Source organism: Micromesistius poutassou (assembly GCF_964030765.1).
Source record: "Micromesistius poutassou genome assembly, chromosome: 7".
NCBI classification, from domain to species: Eukaryota; Metazoa; Chordata; class Actinopteri; order Gadiformes; family Gadidae; genus Micromesistius; species Micromesistius poutassou.
In genome coordinates, this window is record NC_140277.1 from 10,101,393 (window position 1) to 10,122,486 (window position 21,094).

The following is a 21,094-nucleotide window of genomic DNA, read 5'->3' on the forward strand; positions in this document are numbered from 1 at the left end:
TGTAGGCCTATCTAGAAAAATATAACTGTTATTTTAACATTTGACAATAAAATGGCCAACCATTGTTCAGTTTTTCTGTGGTATAGTTGCAGAAAGAGCAAGAAAATGATTTGACTAAAAGGGGAAAACTAGAAATTGAATAAAATCAAAATAAACTTCTATATTTAGAAAATATAACAGAAGGGCTGAACAAGACACGCTTTAATTGTCAGCACTGATTCAGTGTCTTTGATTCAGTTTGATGATCAAATTAGTCACAATAGTCATTCCCAAATTTACCTAACAGTTTATTTCTCAAGGCAAAATGTTGATTTTGACCCACAAGGTTGCATTTCAAGCACCTAAAAACATCCGAGAACTTAAACCCAGGGAACAATTTGACTCTTTTTAACCGTTCACTCAACTAAACCCTTCATGCACTAGCCAGTGAGTCCACCAAATAGACTCACGAATAAAACAGAGCCATTTATATTTGCTCATGCACATGCACAGTCTGACGCTCACATTGCACATGAGCTTCAAATTGAACACGATTGTACACCTTAATGTTTATGTATGTGGTGTAATACATTTCATGTGCTTACAAGGGTCATTGTGGTTTAGAGGTGTATACATGCTAAAATTCTGCAGCTGGATCGGCTGAACCAGTATTTCATTCCAGTACGAAAAAACAAAACAAAACATAAAACCTATGCTGTGAAAATGGTGAAGTTGAAAATCACGTATTTGGTGTCAGTTAACTTTAACAGAAGACTGCGGGATTGTGGACATGACTCTGTGGTCATCCTCTGTCCAAGGGTAATACTGGCTGAACACGTTAACCCCCCCCCCCCCCCCGCCCCCCCTACTGGAAATAAAGAAAAATCAAATAAAAACACAGTGAAGAATAAATACACAGGCTGTGTGCTCCGTTTGTTTACAAGGCAGTTGTCACGACGACGTAAGGAATGATTCCGCTCATTAGGTTGAATGAAACAGGAAAGTTTGTGTATAACTTATAGAACTTCTAACGGTCAACAGGGTTGTTGTTCGCCTGATAAATATTAGACTATAGATAGATTGAAAAGATAGATAATTACTTGATTTCAATTCAAATCCAGTAAATTGTACTCAGACTGAATGACATGATATAGAACATGTACTTAAACTTTATAATGACTTAATTCGTCAAAAAAGACAAGTCAAGCTTTACTGTGTGTTTCATTTGAGAGAAATCTTCAAAATCCTTCAAAAACATATCTGATAACTAAATGATCATATAATGTGTTTTCTTTAATGCTGCCCATGGCTAGGGTTATGGTATGGTAATGGTCATTCTGATGCAAAATTAAATGAATATAACAAAGTTGACTAATCTATATACAACAAGCAAATAGGATTTACAAAGAAAAGTGGTTTCTCTCATATTGTACATTACTTACAACACCACCACCACACATGTCTGGTGACCTTGAACACTTTGAGTAACTGGGAGCTAACTAGGATGTTAACTTTGACTAGAGTGTAACGTTACAATGCAGGTTTCAAAGAGTCTCCCTGGCAAGCTATCCTAGCGACTTAGCTTCAGGTCAAGGAGGCTTTGAGATGGCAGTGATTTGGATAACATTAATAAGGAATCATCAAAGAGTGTATCCAATAGTACGCTGGCTTTCTCGTGGAAACACAAGAGCATAAAGAAATGATATCTATCTGTCCTGCGAGCTGCTCTGAATTCTTATATCACAGGGACAGTAGAGCTGGTGCGTGTATGAAACAGAAAAATACAACTGGTGACGTATTCCTCCCATATCAGTGAAGTGAAACAGGGAGCATTCTAGATGAACTACGCTCCTGGTTTCCACCTCGTGGCTGTGTTGGCGTCCCCAGCAAAGGAGGCAACTGAAGGGCTTGATAGGGGAGGAGGTGGAACAACTATTCACTACTTTTTTAGTCTTTAGTCTCTTAGTCACTTCGCCCCCTTTCGCCTGCCTCAACTTACTGGCCCGGCGTCAAGCTGATGGAAAACATCCATGAAAGTGGGCAACCCTCGAGGTTTGGGGTGAAACAACTCCAGAGATTTCTCCAAACGTCCTCAAGTTTCCTGTTGGCCGCGATGAGAGAGAGAGAGGCTGAAGGTCTCAGCTCGTCTATCTGGCCAGCTGGAAGGGATGTTGACCCTTGGAAATAGAAAAGACCAAGAGGGTTGTTAATGTTTGTATTTGAAACAGTTCTGGTATTATTTTATCCTGTGTGGATTGGCATCAACATTATAAACTGTTTAGACAGGGAGATTGGCTTGCTGAATCTAAATGTGCTTCCTTGATAATCTCAGATATTATCAAGGTAATCTATCATAAGAACAGTGTAAGATTGATGTGAATTAATTTTTAACTGTATTGCTTTTTGATATTCAATACAGAATATGAGATTTATAAGAATATGATATTTTGGAAGAATCGTCTTGGTTCTTCTTACATTGAATGTGGTTTTTTCTATGATTATAAGTGTTTTTCTATGATTAACTGAAATCAAACTCACCTCAGGCACTTCATTCTGGTTTCATGCGGTAAAGCGCACACAACACAACATAACACAACACAGCACACAAAAACACACAACATTGGTATCCTCTGGGCCGAGCGGTTAATCGCAGACCCCACAGTGATTGCATGTTAACCCGCTCCTCTGAACCGGCGTCACATTTCTGATGTCAACCTACACTGTATGACGCAGGATTCAAAAGAATAAGTAAATGTTGTGCAGACTCTTTCAAAAAGAACCACATTTTTACAAACAAAAATAAAACAATCCTTAAAAAGGTAAGTTTAATTCAGATTGTCATTTTGTACACAATCAACACATTGTACATTATTATAAAACATAGCTTGACAATACACTGTTAAGACAACAATAAACGAGACCAGCGGGTGTCTATGGCATAAGTTAATACGAGGTATTGTAGAGCGAAGAAGCAAATGGTGGCATAGCATAATCTCTCGTGGCTAAAACAACAACGACATAAAAAAACCCAAAAGCAAAGCCAAAACACAAAATATATCTTTTTAACATACGAGCAGCATAAAATGGATCCAGCTCAACGCTGGTCTCGTTCCTGTCCATCTTTTTTTGGCAACACTGATTTTTGGCCATAACATTTACTGAGGTTAGCTTACTGAGAACAGCGGCCGATAATATGGATCAATAATTCCTAGGCCAGGAACAGTGGAAGTCAGTCATATATAGATATGTGGTTCAGATGGAGAGGAGAGTATCTGTGGCAGAAGCTTGCCTTGGACGGGTCAGCAGCAAAACGTCAATCCGACAAAAAACATGAATGAACTCTACACTGTTCCACGGACCAGAAGAGACAGCCAATCAAAAAAAAAAAAACTCCTAAAAAACTAAATGAAAAACACCAAAACTAAATTCTACACGCATTGTCAAAGAGATGTCTCTCTTTAACATTTAAAACTATTTACATGTTTACTAGGAGTAATTGATAACAGCAAAGTAATCGATGAGGAGAATGTAGAAGATTAGATTTGTTCTCATATGTTGTTAGTTTCTGGCTGCCAAACAACATGTTTAAAGTATGGTTTAGAACTTCAAATTTGTCATGTTTTGTTTTTCTCCTTTCCTCTTGTCTTTTCTAATTTCAAGATATTTACTCACAGATAGTTTGATATCTTAAAAGAATATGGTTGATCATTCGGGATGCGCAAAATAGAGGTTACCAATTGTGAAACTGTTAAGAGTAACCCTACCAAAAATACATACATACAATGCTGTCTCCCAATGATTACAAACTACTTCATTATATTCAACTTTACTAACGTTGAGTTTACTGGCTGTGTAAGTTGAGTTTTGTGTACTTTAAAGTGTAAAGTGTACTTTACAAATGAGAAGTCTACAGTATTATATTTTGTATTGTGGACTTGATTTCAAAATTTAATAACATGTACATCTGGTGTTTGTTGTTTAGTGTAGGGATTAATTGGCTGACCGTCCGACATTTCATCCAGGATTAAGGCTTTTAATGTGTAGTGTCATGTTTACCAATCGAGCCCATGACCAAAAGTAAAAGTGCAGACTTGAAACAGTGCTGTCTGTCACTGCCGTATGCTCACCATAATAACCACTGTACTTGCAGTCCTATTCACTTCCCAGATTAGGAAACTAATCCAAAACCGACCACGTCTTTGACAAATAGGAGCATGAGACGAAGAATCTTAAAAGGCTAACAAACTATCCAGCTCCACAAATCAGTGCAGCGTGGTCCATCGTAACACAACACCAGGATACAATAAGTTAATAGGCAATTTCCACTTCACATTATGCACAAATATCATGCACATGTAGACACGTTTGCTTTCCTATCTGACCATATTAAAATAATGCATAGGTATAAAAATGCAATACATATTACATATTCATACGTTTTTAGAAAATAAACATTCTGTACAAAAGCCATATCATTTCTTCCCCCTTTTTTTTTAAAGCATTTTCTAAATTGTTTTTCACCAGTATTACAGAGCAGGTAAGTGTGTAAAAAAATAAATATTCTATGTACAATAACACATGCCATTCCCAGGTTAGGGTCACTGCAAAGAGAAACACAAGGAGAACAGTTGGGCGTGTTAGTGGAAGCCATCTTGTTGAGCATGTTAGCTCCGTTAGCTTTTGTGGACAACAATAACAACCACACACCACAGCACTACAACACAACAGTAAAGGTCTCGACTTACTTTGTTCCAGCAGCCCGGTACAGGTAAGCCGTCGTCTCCCTGGGAGAGAAGGAATATGAGAAGCAGATAATGGGAATGAGATTCCCCCAAAGATCCAAGTAAACCACACAAGCATGCAAGCAAGAAGCAACATGATGGCAAACACAGCAGTGCGGCGTCACAAAACATGATCCATAAAAATGATGAATGTGTGTTCTTCCTCGTAAATATATGCATTTCATTTTTATTACAAATTTGAAACAATTATGGAGACACTGTCGGGCATGAAATATAAGCTGTATATGAAACCTTAACCTTACCTATAACAGTATTTCATGATCTTTATCTGTGTAGTTCATCGATAACGTGCCAATAAGTGCTTTCGGTATAAATCATCACATAGTGAAATACCATTTACAGAACGCTTTCTATCCTTCTGTGAAGGTGGTTCCTGTTCGCTTTGTCAATAACTGACAGCCTCTCCTGATCACGATGTTTGGTTGGCCCCAGAAGGTCGAAGTTTTGGTGCTCCATGCAAGAGACAGTGGAAAGACTTAAGTATTATTTTGGCTCAAAGAGGAGGACTAAGCAGTGTTTAGATGTTTGGGATATACATTTGTCTTTACATTTCTTGTCTTTGTTAGAAAAAATCACTTATCTGCATGCAAAGTTCATTCAACCAAAATTATTCTCATCATAAGTTATGTTTAAAAGTGTTAGGCTTGTGTTAAAGGCAACAAGTGTTATAGTGTTATAGTGTTGTAACAAAAAAGGGACTAGAGGGTGGTGGACTGAGTAAAATAATAACCTCACTAAATCTACACAATCCCAAAAAAGTGAAGTGCCATTTAGTGCAGTTGAACTTTTGCATTTTCTAAATACGCTAAAACTACGAGCCGCCACGTGCACGTTACGAGAGCAAACTCTCTGACAGTGTGAAACGGTGTGAGTGGGTGTGGTTAGGGGCGGGGTTAGGGAAAGCTAAAGGCATGCTGGGTAACAGGGGGGAGGGCGAGAGCATCATACCACAGCGCACGGGGCATCCAGCCCATCCAGGCCAGGCTGGCCCGGTTCACCTTGCTCCCCCTTAAATCCACGGAATCCCTGTTTGCGAGATCAGCCGTTTAAATATGTGTACTCTGCTGTACCTTCTCTCTGGCGCTGGGGTTTTTATTAGTGTTTTATGTGGTGGTCGGGGGAGCCGCTACTGCAGGGATGGAGAGACCTGCTGGTGATTGGCTGTTGAATGGGCAAGATGAAGCCGGGAGCTATTACCGTATTGAAGGATGACCTCCAGTGACGCAACAGGAAGTGGACGGTACTGAGATGATTCAGCGTTGACAGGAAATCATTTGAGTCTGGGAAATGCCGACCAGACAACAGGGCTGTCGTTGCAGCTTTGAGAAGTTTTGGTGTCTGGCAATTGTCTCGCCATTTAAGGTGAAAGTTTGCATGGTTTGGGTTCAATTTAGGATGTTCCTGGCCTTACGATCAGACCCTTTTTAATTTGGTTCAAACTGTTTTCTCAATCCGGATCTGATTTGACCAATAAACCCCCCCCTCTCGATGTATCTCAGGTTCTCACACTGTGTTCATCATCCACAGTAGCCGTCCCCTTCCTCTCGGTCCAAATCCTGGGGAGAAAAGACCTCTCGGGGGGGGGGGACTGTTCTGGTCCATGGTCCACAAACGCTGCAGTCAATCTAAACCTTTTCCCATCCCATCTGGTCCATGCCAAAACACCCATCTCCCATAATACTACCTTCCATCGGTTCAAAATAGATCACACTATTCATCAGTGTAGGAATCCCCCACTTTACAACCTTGACTCGCTTGGACACACTTGGACAAAAACAATGACCTTTGAGGTTTATTACAACGTAAATGCCAGAGGCGAAGGGAAGCCAGCGCCAGAATACCGACCCTCCACACCTCCACACGAGAGAGATACCAGTGGAGGATGTGTGTATTCCGGCTAGCGACCTTTCCCTTCGCCTACTGGCTGCACAGCGGACCAGGGACATACCAACGGACAGGGGGCATCTAATCCTGGCGCTCCTTGGTCTCCCCTATGCCCCTTGGGGCCCCTGATGCCCTTCTTGCCCCTCTCTCCCTGCAAACAACAGCGCATCCACAAAAATACAAACTTTAGTCCTCCGGGTCACGACGCCAATGAGCGGTGTAAGAAACTATGCACTGTTGAAGGATCAATGTGAATATTTTTGTCAGGCTCGGTGTATGTGTACAGAAGTGTTGGCACATTTTACAACATATTGAAGTGTATAAGTGCAGTATGTGTACTCTTTATCGCCTAAGGGCTTCATTCATAAAACCATTCCATCCTTAACCAACATCCTTCCTAAGTGAGACTACCCGTGTGTTCACACCAAAAGCTAAACGAATTCTGACACAGCGTGAATAAATAAAAAGTCTATGCAATGAGGTGAATAGATGCAAATGTTTCGCCGGCCAAAGCGGCAGAGCAAATGGCTCGAATGGCAGGACTCCAACGACGGGGTTCAGGCAAATTCTACTCGCGGCACAAATGCAAATTCACCTCATTGACGTATTCAAACTTTGATGTGAATTTCACTGAACATTTCGCTGAACAACTCACGAGAGAAAGGTTTGCGGTTCGCAAGAGAAAAGATTGCGGTTCGTAGTAGATTATTCGCTTCGTTTTTGGTGTGAACGCACTTTAAGAATAACCTTTTCTAAAACATTTTCTTGAATAACTGAATTAAAAAATGTCAGTGAAATATGTAATATTTCACATTTTCGCTCACGTTCATATATGGATAAAAAATAGAGCCATTCTTTGATAAACATGCTTCAATCCTGAAATATTCTTGTTCAAAGAGACATGAAGCTGCATGATTTTGATAATTGCCTCATGCCAATTGATTGAATTGAACTTTCCTACTATGCACTATATTTACATGCTCACTATGCTTACAACGGTTTACAAGCTAACTATGGTTTCACATCCTAACTGTGTCCATTGAAACATGTTCAATCAGGATTGCTTTCTTGGTTATTGTGTCAATCAAATCAAATTAACAAATTGTCTTTGTTGTTGTTCAAGACATTCGTACGTACCCGAAAGACATTATTAATATATGTTTCTTAGGGTTTGGTATGGTTCTTGAATGAGGCCCAGTTTGAGTTCATAATTGTATGTGTTTAGTGGAAGGGAAGGTTAGTGGAGAGAGTTAGGGAGGGACCAGTTAGATTGCTGAGCGGATTAAGTTGTTTGGTTAACAAATAGAAATTACAAAAGTAACTTTGAAATTACTTAAATACGCTATCAGCAGAATCTACTTTATCTAAAAATAGGCATTCATTTTTATGTCAAAAAGCTGCTTAATATTTTTCTCAATGTTAAAAGATTGCTATTTTATTTAATTTGTATTTGCCACTCGTTATGCAATTGCTTGGCCTCAAAAAAGTACTGACGAAAATGTCTCAATAGTAATTGGAAACAATTTCAGCAAAACCTTTATATATCTCAAATATAGAAAATCTATGTTTATTTGTTATATAATCAATTTATTTATTATTTATGTTCATTTTAGTAACAAATGAGAAGCTAGTTACAGGAGTTTGACTTCACTTCAATACAGTGATAGCATTGAATAATAACAACTGAAATAATCTAACCTTAGTGAGATAAGATAGGATAGTACATTATCAAGTCCATAAAAAGTCTGAGGACTCTAAACTAACTTTTAAATATCCGCTCAACAAGTTGAGGAGGCAGTAGGAATCAGAGAAGGGAGTAAGGGGTAAGGAAAGGACTGTGATTAAGTGGTGGGGGTCTATTTACAGGTGATTAAAATAAATAGAAAAACAAGGAAATAACTGCACTCTGGCTGACAGGTGAGGCGTCCACCATCTTGAACCTGGCCCCGGTCAACTTAAAACAATATCGAAATTGGCGTGTTTGCACTTTGATTCCTTGATTGCTGCAGTGTGCCCAGGGTACTCAGCCGAACTAGTCAAGCGTTCTCACACACCCCTCAATGCACCACTGCTACAATTGGTCAACCATACCACGGGAGGACTTACGATGTGACTCGGGTCAAAAACGAACAGCCAACGAATAGCAGTGACTAAATTGTACCTCGTTGAAATCGTTGTTTTTGACAGCCTTTGCAAGCACGCCCGTTTCAATGTAGTTTTAAGTGAACCGGTGCCTTTGAGCCCACCTACTGTCTTTAGGTGAGAGCACCCTGCCTGCCAGCCAGAGGTCTGGAGAGGGAGGAGGTGAGTGGAGTGGCTGGAAGGATGTGTGAGTGGAGGAGGAGGAGTAGTAGGACGAGGAGGAGGGGGATTAACCCGGGACTACATTAGAGTGCAGGAGGAGGATGAGGAGCAGGAGGAGCAGGAGGAGGAGCAGGAGGAGACCAAGGTTTGTAAGAGGGAGAGAGGGACACCCCGGCAGTATAAAAAGACAGAGCCACGGGCCGCAGTGCAAGGTGGAGGGAGGGAGGGGAAAGGGGTGAGGAGGAGGAGGAGGAGGAAGAGGAGGACCTGTGGAAACAAAGGAAGGAGAAGAAGTAAAGGGAGCACCGCTAGGGTCATCACCTCTCTCTGACAGCACCTTCACCAATACCACCTCCTCTTAAAATAGTTTCTCTGTATAACCTAATCATCAGAACTATTTTCATTTCATTTCGAATTGAAGGGTGCATAGGAATGAAGCCGAAAAGCATGATACCAGTATATCATTCATTATTTGGGTTGTTTTTTGAATTGAAGGCCAGGTGAAAGTGCTGGCAGAGCAGATGGAAAGACTTTAACATGTGGGAGGCAACATATTAAAACAGTAATAGGTTAAGGGGAAGGAAACATTCTCTATAAAAGGAAAAGGGAAGCAGAAATATGGGAAGAGGTTCTCTGATAGTCTGACAACCTGTAGACAGAATGTGTTATTTTTCAGAAATTCACATACCAGTGATTGATATTTACCAACAAAATAAGAGCATTTTTTGCGTTCAAATAATTTGTTCAAAGACATACAATAATTTCAAGGCACCATGTACGCAATATTGAAGCAAATTAGTTGCTTTGATGCTTTTTGATTTTCAAGTTTGTCAATAACCCTCAAAAGGCAAACTACATGTGGCATATATTACCCTTAATCATTCATATCCCACTCATTTGGCTTCTTTCCAGACGTAGTATCAAAGCACTCCAAGCAAAGATTCATATTCAGATTCATATTCCCTACTTCAGCTAGCCTTTGAACTCAACCAGATTAGCTTTTGCTAAATGCAATTAAGCTAATAAGCTACTGCTTTCATTAACCTACATTTTTGGTGCAAATATTAGCAAATTAGCAATGTTCACTTTGTTAAACTATACGCATCCACCAGGATTGAATTGACTAGGAAAATATCCAACCCTAGCAAGTAAGTTTAGCTTTTTAACTAGGTGTCCATAACCAAAACACATTTGGCAATTTAATCCTCATTCTCAGCTCATCTGTACAAACAATACAACATCTTGCCATCTGCACTTACCCGGTTTCCTTTGGGTCCCAGTGGTCCTACTAAACCCTGTGGGTGAAGACATGAACAGAGTTATTAAATGTCCGTCTGGCCAGTCAAAAAATAGCAATGTTCCTTTACATCAGAATACTCACAGGGAGGCCTTGAGCTCCGATTGGTCCCGGTACACCTCCATCTCCCTTTACTCCCTGCAGAAACACCGGTTAGAGAGAGTCTTTTCACCACACAGAGACGCCACACACACACACACACACACACACACACACACACACACACACACACACACACACACACACACACACACACACACACACACACACACACACATTACCCTGCAATGACCAAAGCCTGACACAATTGTGTTCTCTCCCACACACAGACGTAAACTACTCACTCTCTCTCCCTTTGGTCCTGCTGGCCCTGGCACACCTGACGGTCCTATAAGACCCTTTAAGAGCAGAAGAACACACACTTTAGTGGGTCGCACAACACACACATTAACACACACTAACCAAGATGAAACCAACCTACAATCGTCTCCTACTGATTACGTTCTATATCAGTATATCAACAAGATCGAGGGAACACTTTTTACTTAAATATACGTCATAGCGTATTTTAGCTGTATTTGAGTACTTAGCAGTTTTTGCATACTGTTGTCATAAACCCTCTGAACATGTTGAGACACTGAGCAAACTGAACTGGAGAGTCCCACCTTGGATCTCTCTCTCTTAGCAGGGGTCAAAGGTTATGTTCCAGGGGACTGAAGATGCATATGCAGGAGGTGCAGTATGCAAGACAATGCAAAATAAAAGGGAGACAACTGATACTGTCACGCCGGCAAACTGGACTTAAGAGTCCACGTCCGCATGCAGCATGGCTTCTGTGCATGCTTCATACGGGCAGCCGCTCTACAGCCAATCAGCTGGGAGCGCAGGTTGGTTTAGGCGGGAGAAGGGGTTCAGGCCGAGGGTTGAGGATTGATGGACGGACAACAGAGCGACTCACTCCCTGTCTGACCTTGTGCTTTTTTTGACACAATCCCCAAAACCTCGGACCTTAAACTGACCTCACTCTGCCTCCACTGTACAGAACCAGGAGAGAGAGAGAGAGAGAGAGAGAGAGAGAGAGAGAGAGAGGCATCAGGACGAGTTACGCAGGCAGCAGGCGGTGGTGAAGGTGGACAGACAGGCATGACGTGTGGCACCGGTGTGGCAAGAAAGACTGACAAGCCAGACAGACAGGTAGACAGACAGGCAGGAAGCTCGTTGCATGGGGGTGTTGGAGGAGAAAGGATGAGGAGAGGAGAGCAGACGAGAGAAGGAGAGGAGGGGAGAGGAGAGGAGAGGAGAACTGGAAACTTCAGGCGCCACTCACCACTGGACCCGATCTGCCGTCTAACCCATGAGCACCCTGGCGTGGCGTTGTGCACACACACACACACACCGTTAGAGAGCAGAGGATGGAGGGATGGTGGAGGAGGAGGAGGAGGAGGGTGTGGAGAGAGTGATGAAGAGGGGGTGGGGGTGGTGGAGGGGTTGGATGAGGTGAGTAAAAGCAGGTGATTCAGGTGACTCCGACAAGACAAACATTCAGATGTTGAGGAATATCAAAAGTGGTGGTGGTGGTGCTTGTGGTGGTGGTGGTGCTTGTGGTGGTGGTGGTGGTGCTTGTGCTGGTGGTGGTGTTGTTTGTATGGTTGGACGTGGAAGGGTTGGCGGTGTGCTGGAATTGATATAGGTGGTTATGTTGATGGTGGTGGTGATAGTTGTAATGGTAGTGATAGTGGTGATGGAGGTAAAGTGAGTGGTGTTTCTAATGGTAGCTCCTTAGAGGAGTGCTACAATTTGAAACAAACAGCTGGCTGATTGCTGTTAGAAGAAGACCAGAAAGGCCAAAAAACTTGCCACTTGGTAAACAGTCACCGCTGAAGCTCTGTCACACTTACAGTAATTCTATAAGAATTACTGTAACATTAATGTGTCAATAGCAACCATTATGATGCTATTGAACATTAAGCTTATTTTTTTTAATGTGTGTTTCATGAAAAAGTTTGTAAAGAAAAATAGTTGTACAAAGTGTGCGTATTTGTGTATGTTAACAATAGCCTAAATGATTAACAAGGTATGTGAAACTAACTCAAAGTTGTGGTCCTGCAATGCTTTGTCATGCAGTTGAGGTTTGTCATATTAGTAATTGACTGCAACAGCTAAACATGAAACCGTCCTTTGACTTACCACTCAACTCAAAGCCATGTTAAATTGTTTGTTACAAGCGTAAAAAAACCCTGATGATTTGACAGTACATTGAGCTAGAATCTAGACCAACCCAAGCATATGAGCGTCTGCTGGTGTGGAACAGCGCTACAGCGCTGAAGCGCTACTATGTCAGCCGGTTGTACTTACGGGAAGTCCAAGATGGCCGCGGTCACCCCTGTCTCCCTTCAGACCAGAAGCTCCCTTCTCCCCTCTCATTCCAATGCCCGGCTCTCCCTACATTGGTAAACATTATTAGCATCACAAGCTAAGCTGATGCCAATGTATTGTTGGTAGGTTATTGGTAGGTTAACAGTTGGTAGGTTATGCTAATACAATGTAAAATGATTCTGGTATAAATGTTTCTGATCGATACACTCACCTTAGGCCCTGAATGTCCTTGAGGCCCCTAAGTAAGAGAAAAACACTTAGAATTAGAAATAATTCTAAGTGTAAAAATTAGAATAATACCTCTGCAAAAACAATTGAAAAACCCACTTCTCAAACATTGACATAACATGTTATTACACAGTATATTACACATCTACAGTATATGTGCATACATTCCTGCTGTATGTAGAATCACTAGAGATAAACAGCATCTCAATTACTGTTCAATTAGGTTAAAGGGAATACACTAGAATATGTTTCTACTTACTGCTGGACCCACTGGTCCAGGTGGCCCAGGTGGCCCAAAGATCTGGAGACACACACACACACACACACACACACACACACACACACACACACACACACACACACACACACACACACACACACACACACACACGTAATTTAAGAGCAGATTAGGGCCTCTTGCTTACAAGTACACTGCACCCTTAAGGGTTAAAACCCTGAGACTGTCAAACACGCTTACAACGGTTAGACATCTAATCCCCTGCTAAAGTACTCCCCTTCCAGAAAGATCCACTTATTAGAAAGTAATTAGGAAAAGCTCCTCACCAGCTCTGACCTTCCTCCGTCCCCTGGCTCTCCTTTGGGCCCCTGTGGTACGCAGGTTTTAAAAAACAGACACAAAGGTACACAGTGGTGACTATCACCCAGACCTGGAACACCAATCCAGGGCCCGAGATGTTAAGCACACACCCTGTACTTTGCAAGCAACGCAGACTGGAGTGATCAAATATAATGCACCCCGCACAGATTACACACCGATTAGGTCAGCATTAGACACTTTAGTCACTTACACTAATTATTGGCCAATAAGTAATACATTTTAATAATGTAGCATATACTGTCGACAATGTCTTCCTGAGCTGTCACTAATGTCAACATGTATTTTATAATTTACATAAAAATTTCCACAACTCATATTATGTATAAATATCTATTTTTTACTCTGTACATTCTGATGTGACCCCTGAAGTCCCCATCTGCAGTGTATAAACTACTATCTCATCTCAGCTTCTTGGAGCCTGATTGGTCGCTTCAGACATGGAGGAGGGGCATCATTGCGTACCATAGTGCCTGGCAGTCCAATGGAGCCCGAGGCTCCGGCCACGCCCTTCTCCCCCGTAGGGCCGTCTAACCCCTACAGCACCGGGAAAGGGCGGGAAAACCAGGGTTAGGGTGACTGTGGAGGGACTTCCAATCGGGGACCAGATCGGAGAGTGGTTGTCAAAGTCCAATGAGGGAAAAAACTGAGTTGGACGAATTTATATAATTTTGTAATTTTGTAATAAACCGTTTGGGATAAAGCTGGAAATCGAGAGTGAAAAGTTACAGACGCAATGTTGCCCTTCGTATCTCAATGAACATATACACATATATATTATATATAAGAGCTAAGGTAAGGGACTGTATGTCAAAGGTATAGTCCGCATTGCATCATGGGATGTGAAGTTCATCCCATCAAGTTGTCAAACCAAGATCATCAAACTAAACCCAAGGTTCTTTAGTTGAGGCTCTAACCATGGATCTTCACCGAGCTCACTCTCATCTCTGGAGTCTCTTTCCAGAACACTCTCTCATTACATAATAAGAGGTTAGCCTGACATGCTGTCCTGCCCTGGGCCATAATGACAAAGCCAGGCTACGGGCCCCTTGTGTGTGTGTGGGATTAAGGATGTGGCCCCTGGTGCGGGTACTGAAGTGGTCTCTGTCACTCACAGGTGATCCAGAGAGACCCAAGTCCCCCTTGTCTCCCTTGGTTCCTGTGACACCGCTCTCCCCCCTGGGACCCTCTGGACCGGCCGGGCCTGGTGGTCCGGACTCTCCTGTCTTTCCTCTGGGACCCTGCTCACACACACACACACACACACACACACACACACACACACACACACACACACACACACACACACACACACACATCAGAACACTCACATCAGAACACACACATCAGAACCGGCTCAACATACTATTCATCATTATTGATAGAACAGCCTAATAGGACATTCACTCATGAATACATTCATTAATGTAAAGACCATCTGCGTAGAGTTATGGAGAGATGCGCAGAGAAAGATGGGAGCTCTTACCTTCTCTCCATCGTGTCCCGGGGCTCCAGGCAGGCCAACGTCCCCCTAGAGTGACAGGTACAATGTCGCAGGAAACATCCATCAATGCTCTCTCCCAACTTTCTCCTTTTTAATTTAATCAGTGGTTGGGATCTTTTGAGGAGGATTGGGTTGTTAAAGGTCCCATGGCATGAAAATTTCACTTTGAGGTTTTCTAACATTAACATGAGTTCCCCTAGCCTGCCTATGGTCCCCCAGTAGCTATGGCGTTAGGTGTAAAACGAGCACTAGGTATAATGCTCCGCCTTTGAAAAAATGGAAGCTCAAAGGCGCTGATTTGGAATTTTCCCCGTATGTCGTCATACGGGGAGATGTTACCTCCCCTTTCTCTGCTTTGCCCGCCCAGAGAATTTGGCCCGCCAATGAGACAATGAGCTACGAATGTGCAAGTGCCACATGTGTGTGTGTGTGTGTGTGTGTGTGTGTGAACACACTGTAACGCAACGCAAGTGTTGTACACTTCTTTGCTATTTGGAAAACTGTTCTGCTGTTGGTGTTATGGCACATATCACGCAACACAATAAGGCAAGCTTGCGTAAAGCTTGCATTTGGTGAAAAGACTAGACTGAGTCGGGTTCTCTGACATCTCTGGTATTTCCACAACGAGACTCGTAGTGGGGGTTATCTCGACCATGGTTGAGAAGGAATTGGGGGAAAGGAACTTTAGCTTTGACTCCCTGAAGTACATGAACCGTGACATGGAGGAGAAAGGGATTGTTGCCAGCGATTGTCTCCCGCCGGAGCCCTGCTGTCCGCTGCCGAGGCACCACCGCCTTGGCAGCGGCAGAGACTGTGTCGGAGAACCTGACACAGTCGTTTGAGATTCATATTATCGTCTGGAGGCGCACACAGATTTTGGCTGTGATAATATATATTATATGATATAGATATCTATGTATAATGTGATATTATTTAGATATAGAGCTCCAGGAATCCCGCCGGAGCACCTGGAGTGTTCTAGAATATTTACAGAACACGGCCAAAAGCTGTGTGCGCCTCGCCATTGCGATACATCCACTGTAAACACTAGCGCATGGTACCGTGGCCGCAAGCTGCTCAGGGCCATGCCCTTCTTCACCAAGGCTGAATTTCTTGAACGTCTTCAAGTACTGTATTAGGGGTCCACTAACCGCTATATAAAAGCATTCATAAAGTAGCATGCCATGGGATCTTTAAGCGTTGAAACAGCACCATGTGTTCAGAACCCGCCCCCTTGAGCATAGCCCCGCCCCATGTGACCTAGCCCCACCCCCTTACCTTGTTGCCTGAGGTCCCAGGGGGCCCAGGAAGTCCGGGTGGGCCCTTCAGGAAATGGATCACGTAAAATTGGATTAGAATATAATAGATAATTATATTAGAATACATGAGATTAGATTTGAATAAAAATGTATCATATTCAATCCGATAATATCAGATTTGATTATATCGGACCTCAGAATATGTATTATGTATAAATATATATATGAATGTGTATTTACACTACATACCATTAGGGGGATGTTGCGGATATCCTGTTGTGGAATATAAAATCAACCCATCAATCAATCATTGATCATTAATTTGCACATCACATTGCATGATGAAAATACAGCCCACAATAAAAAAAACTTTTCCTCCATCAATTGTCCAATAGTGGACGCTTATAGCTTATGCAAGAACCATTGTAGAGGATGAAGAGGATGAGACTTACGTTGTCGTTGTTCTGGATTTCTGACTTCCCTGGCTCTCCAGTTGGGCCCGATGGACCCTAAATAGACAAACATGATGAGGAAAAGTTACAATACAGGTCATTTAGATTAGCTTAGTTTAGTACAGCAGTCATCTCCCTCCTCCCTCGAGGAGCCCAGTGGTCTGAACTTACTCTTGGTCCCAATGGGCCTTCAGCTCCTGTCTCCCCCTAGAGGTCAAACACAGGTACACCAGGTGGAAGTTATTCTCAAACATGAGGCAAAACATACAACAACAAACAATTCATTGTAAATGAATCTGTCCTTCATTTGATTAAAAACATTCCTAAATCAACTTCAGTGGTCAAAATCCTGTGGTTTCAGGGGTACCTTCTATAAGTAAGTATGTAAGTACGTATTATTGTAAATTTCCGTTGAAAAACATGTGATTAACTGTTGAGGCTAAGGTGAGGCAAGGCTGCTGAATGGTAATGATGTCACTCTATATCTAAAAGATGATGTCATCTCACCTTAATGCCCTGGTCTCCTTTGTCACCCTGCAGCAGAGACAAAATGGAGTCACAACCCAAACAATGTCTACCACACAATATGATTAATTCATTACACACTACAGAGAAAACTAGTGATTCAGGCAGGTTCTCTACTGTAAGTTTTAACTCAAATATTATTCATTGAGCAGAAACGTTTATCCATGGTAAGTAACAGTGAATTCAGATACATCATGAAAGAGCAAGTAAAGGTTAGGGCATCTTGCCTAAGGATGCATACAGGTAAAGACTGTGGACAATGGGGATCAAACTCAGTACTTTTTCTTACCTGAAGTTCCCTCAGTAAAGGGCCTATCAATATAAACTACATGGACGGACCCCTACCTTGGACCCCGATAGACCATTTATTCCTGGAGATCCAGGTTCTCCTTTAATCCCTTTACCAGCAGTGCTCACCTCGCCCTAGTGGACACACAGGGAACAACAGCAAGGTTTTAGAGAAAACCTTTGATCACAACACAATAACACCACTACAGCTACTCACAACTTCCAAACACCTCCATGCCATGAACAAAACATGAACTCATGGGTAGGTTATGTGATGAATCCTCATACTGATCCCATTTCCCATGTTATCAATCCAATGGAAACAGAATGGATCAATAAAGACGAACAACTCATCAATTGATATCTGAACCGGGGCAAGTGAGTGGAGTGGATATCTCATGAACAACAGATTCAGGCAGTGATTAAACAACAGCAAGGTTAGGTAAGCCCCAATGGCGACATCCAGTCTGTGCTCTCCACGACCATATCTACTTGGTGAATGATTATTATTTATTCATCCTGTATTTAACCAGGAATGGCTTTTTGAGAAGAGCCGGCCAAGACAAACAGTAGCAGGTCACAACATTAGGTTATGGACTGACAGGATAAAATAATATGTGCACAATATACAGAAGTTATAAACACTGAGAGGTTTAGGCCTCAGCCTCATCAAAAATCCTTGATCTATGGTTACAAATAACCAACCAACCAATTAGCCAAGCGTGACAAGTTATATAATGTTAGTTACATTATATTTATAAACAGTGTGTGTGTGAGCATGCAGGTGTGTGTGTGTGTATGTGTGTGTGTGTGTGTGTGTGTGTGTGTGTGTGTGTGTGTGTGTGTGTGTGTGTGGGTGTGTGTGTATGTGTGTGTAGGGATGGATCCGTCCCCTCTGGGGGTTGGAGGGGTCAGGAGGGGATGTTGGGGCGGTGTTAGTGATGAAGAGCCAGAGCTGGCTCGCGTGATGACAGACAACACATGTTAGACAGAGGAACCACTGCACCCTCAGAGCTGAATAACATCTGTAGCGGGAGCGTCCAAAGGCTTTATGAGTCATGTCAGCGTGGCTAATGACAGGAACCCCTCCCATATCAAACCATCAGAACGACAACGTGTTCTGCACTACCTTCATCTGTTAAAGGGATAGTTTCCCCAGGTCACACGTTTATGGGAGTTTTTCATGAATGTTGTTGAACTTTCTAATATGATCAGTGTTATTCAAATTTGTTTATGATGGGTGCCACCAATTATGTTGTTTTTCATTACTTTGCTATGTCGTCGTTTGGCAGAAGGAAGAGTATTCTGAATACAAATCGTAGTCTACACACAAAAAACTGAAGCGCCATTTGGCGAGACTTTAAAGCCCTCGGCCGAATGTTTGTTGTGGGGTGACCCATGGCCCACTTTACGGATGATTGTTGTTACTATACTGACATGGATGGCAGTTGGCAGGTTGGGATAAAAAACAAACAACAACTCGGATGACCGTTCCATGCCAGGCCTACCCTGTAACCCCGTTTCCCTGGGATTCCGGGAATACCAGGGATGCCGGACATGCCAGCTTGTCCCTTCGGTTCAGTGGGAGGGGAAAATAGTGTGAAAATTAGTTACAACCACAGACCTTAATTAACAACAAAGAAAACAACAAATTCTGTTCTAAACTGCATGTACCTTTTGCCCAGGAACACCAGGAAAGCCTGATTCACCCTACAGGGGTCACAGGTCAGATGAAGAAAGAAGTAGAAGAAGAAAAAATGAGGGATTATAAAAAGGCAGAGAAGAGCTTCTTAAGGGGTTAACATGAAGAAGTATGTAACATGTGTTAATAATTAAAGATCAACAGAGTACGGTAAACGTTAACGAGAGGAGGACGGAGGTGAAAGCAGACAAGAGATCACGTGCGCGGAGACATGCGAGTTAGCTACAGTGTGTGTGTTGAAAGGCAGGAGTGAAAACTGGTACAGATTAGAATCTGTCAAAAACAGGTCACGTGATGATTAACCTTCTGAAATAGGTTTGGTATAAATAGTCGGCGACACATACACACAGACACAAACACACAGACCCTCTCGTGGGTTATTAAATTGAACAGTGTGTTTGCCTGCCTCTTCATTTGGACGGATTAACGCGCAGGCGATGTCGAGTGACGTACGCTCGCAGCTGCCATGTCGGATACACGGAGTACTGAACACATCGGCGATGAGGTTTCAGTAACCCCGCATCGCAGGTATGCTCCGCTACATGCTAACAGCCATGGCTCACAGCTCAAGGTCTATTTACAGACCCCTGTTGGGTCATTGGCTGGAAATACAAGGAAAGGAAATCAATTCATGAATCCATAACTCACTGATTGAGTATGGATGGGGGGGATCATACATTTTTGCTGATATTGATACACAGAGCTGCCTACCCCAACGCATTGAACGTGAGACAAATGAGCCTGTTCACACACTCTCGCGCCAGGGTTAGGGTTAGGGTCTTATTTCTCACTCAAATGATGGCCTATTCGGCTGCAAACTTACAGACTGCTTTGAAAACATTTGGGACAGGCACCATAGTGCTCTACATTGGAGGCTTCGAAATTGAATTCGAAAATACAATGTGACAGGTGGTGAGTAGCCCACACTTTCACTAACTAGGGACAGGGTTAGGTTAGGTTAAGATTCCTGAATGGTCGCTCCATTCCAGGCCGAGCAGGCTGGTGGACAATATGCGGTGGCTGTTTGTGGGCTGATGACGTTATTATGATTCATACAGAGGGAAAGTAGAACTAAACTAAAACTGTGCTAAGCTATCGGCCATTCCATTAAACCATGCCCACTGAAAAATGTGTTTAGATAATCGTTGTTGAGTGAATCAACAACATACATTTTCCGTTGCTTAATGGGGATACAAAAGAATTATCGTCTTTCAGTGTATTTCCTGAAAAGCGTTCACGTTAGATTTCATGGCAGCACTATACATGTTGAAATCGACTAAACATTTGTGGAAATATGAGGGTCAGAAAAATGTATGTATATGTATTATTCATTTGTGTGTGTCTATGTGTGTTTGTGCGTGTGCACGCATGGTGTGTGTGTGACTGTAGGCGTTTGCCTCCACAGTAATTTGTGTGTATGTTAGTGTCTGCACACAGAGTGCCCATGCCTCATATCACTTGGTGGGTTCTCATAGAGACGTCCCATCCCCTGCCAACTAAAACAAAACAGGAAACAGAGATTTGCTTTGATCTTCAGCTCCTCCAATCAGCTTCTAGTATTCCCTGAGCCCTCGTTTACCACACATGAACTTTGTTGCTATATTAGTCCATCTCACCTTTCTCTGTCCTTTTCCTTCTCTCGCTTTCCCTGCAACTTGCTCTCTCTCTCCCCTAACTGACTCTCTCTCTCTGTCTCTCTCCCTCCCTCCCTCTCCCATGATGTGTCCAGTTGCTGTCAGCCTACATGTACCTGCCAAGCTTGCATGCCAAGCGGTGATTTATCGATACGTTGATCCCTCTTCTGAGGACACTCCAACCTCCCTCTCCCCTCCCCCGGTTCCCCGGTTCCCCAACCCAACCCCCTCCGGTTCGGACCGA

The 21,094-nt window shown here is 42.7% G+C and overlaps 1 protein-coding gene across 1 annotated transcript in view; it reads right to left on the reverse strand.

Annotated features, from left to right (window-relative positions):
- Positions 1–858: 858 nt before the first annotated feature.
- col13a1 (collagen, type XIII, alpha 1) overlaps positions 859–21,094 on the reverse strand; it is an 86,508-nt gene continuing 66,272 nt past the window's right edge. Inside the window, exons 23-44 of the mRNA XM_084470516.1 lie at positions 19,189–19,224; positions 19,023–19,085; positions 17,572–17,649; positions 17,209–17,235; positions 16,873–16,908; positions 16,702–16,758; positions 16,499–16,522; positions 16,269–16,313; positions 14,973–15,017; positions 14,602–14,727; positions 13,952–14,023; positions 13,435–13,476; positions 13,130–13,171; positions 12,854–12,880; positions 12,622–12,708; positions 11,594–11,629; positions 10,611–10,664; positions 10,351–10,404; positions 10,229–10,264; positions 6,730–6,816; positions 4,725–4,763; positions 859–2,156 (exon numbers count right to left, since the gene is read on the reverse strand). Coding sequence (XP_084326642.1) covers positions 2,127–2,156; positions 4,725–4,763; positions 6,730–6,816; positions 10,229–10,264; positions 10,351–10,404; positions 10,611–10,664; positions 11,594–11,629; positions 12,622–12,708; positions 12,854–12,880; positions 13,130–13,171; positions 13,435–13,476; positions 13,952–14,023; positions 14,602–14,727; positions 14,973–15,017; positions 16,269–16,313; positions 16,499–16,522; positions 16,702–16,758; positions 16,873–16,908; positions 17,209–17,235; positions 17,572–17,649; positions 19,023–19,085; positions 19,189–19,224 — 1,143 coding nt within the window. The 3' untranslated portion in view covers positions 859–2,126. The remainder of the gene's footprint in view (positions 2,157–4,724; positions 4,764–6,729; positions 6,817–10,228; positions 10,265–10,350; positions 10,405–10,610; positions 10,665–11,593; positions 11,630–12,621; positions 12,709–12,853; positions 12,881–13,129; positions 13,172–13,434; positions 13,477–13,951; positions 14,024–14,601; positions 14,728–14,972; positions 15,018–16,268; positions 16,314–16,498; positions 16,523–16,701; positions 16,759–16,872; positions 16,909–17,208; positions 17,236–17,571; positions 17,650–19,022; positions 19,086–19,188; positions 19,225–21,094) is intronic.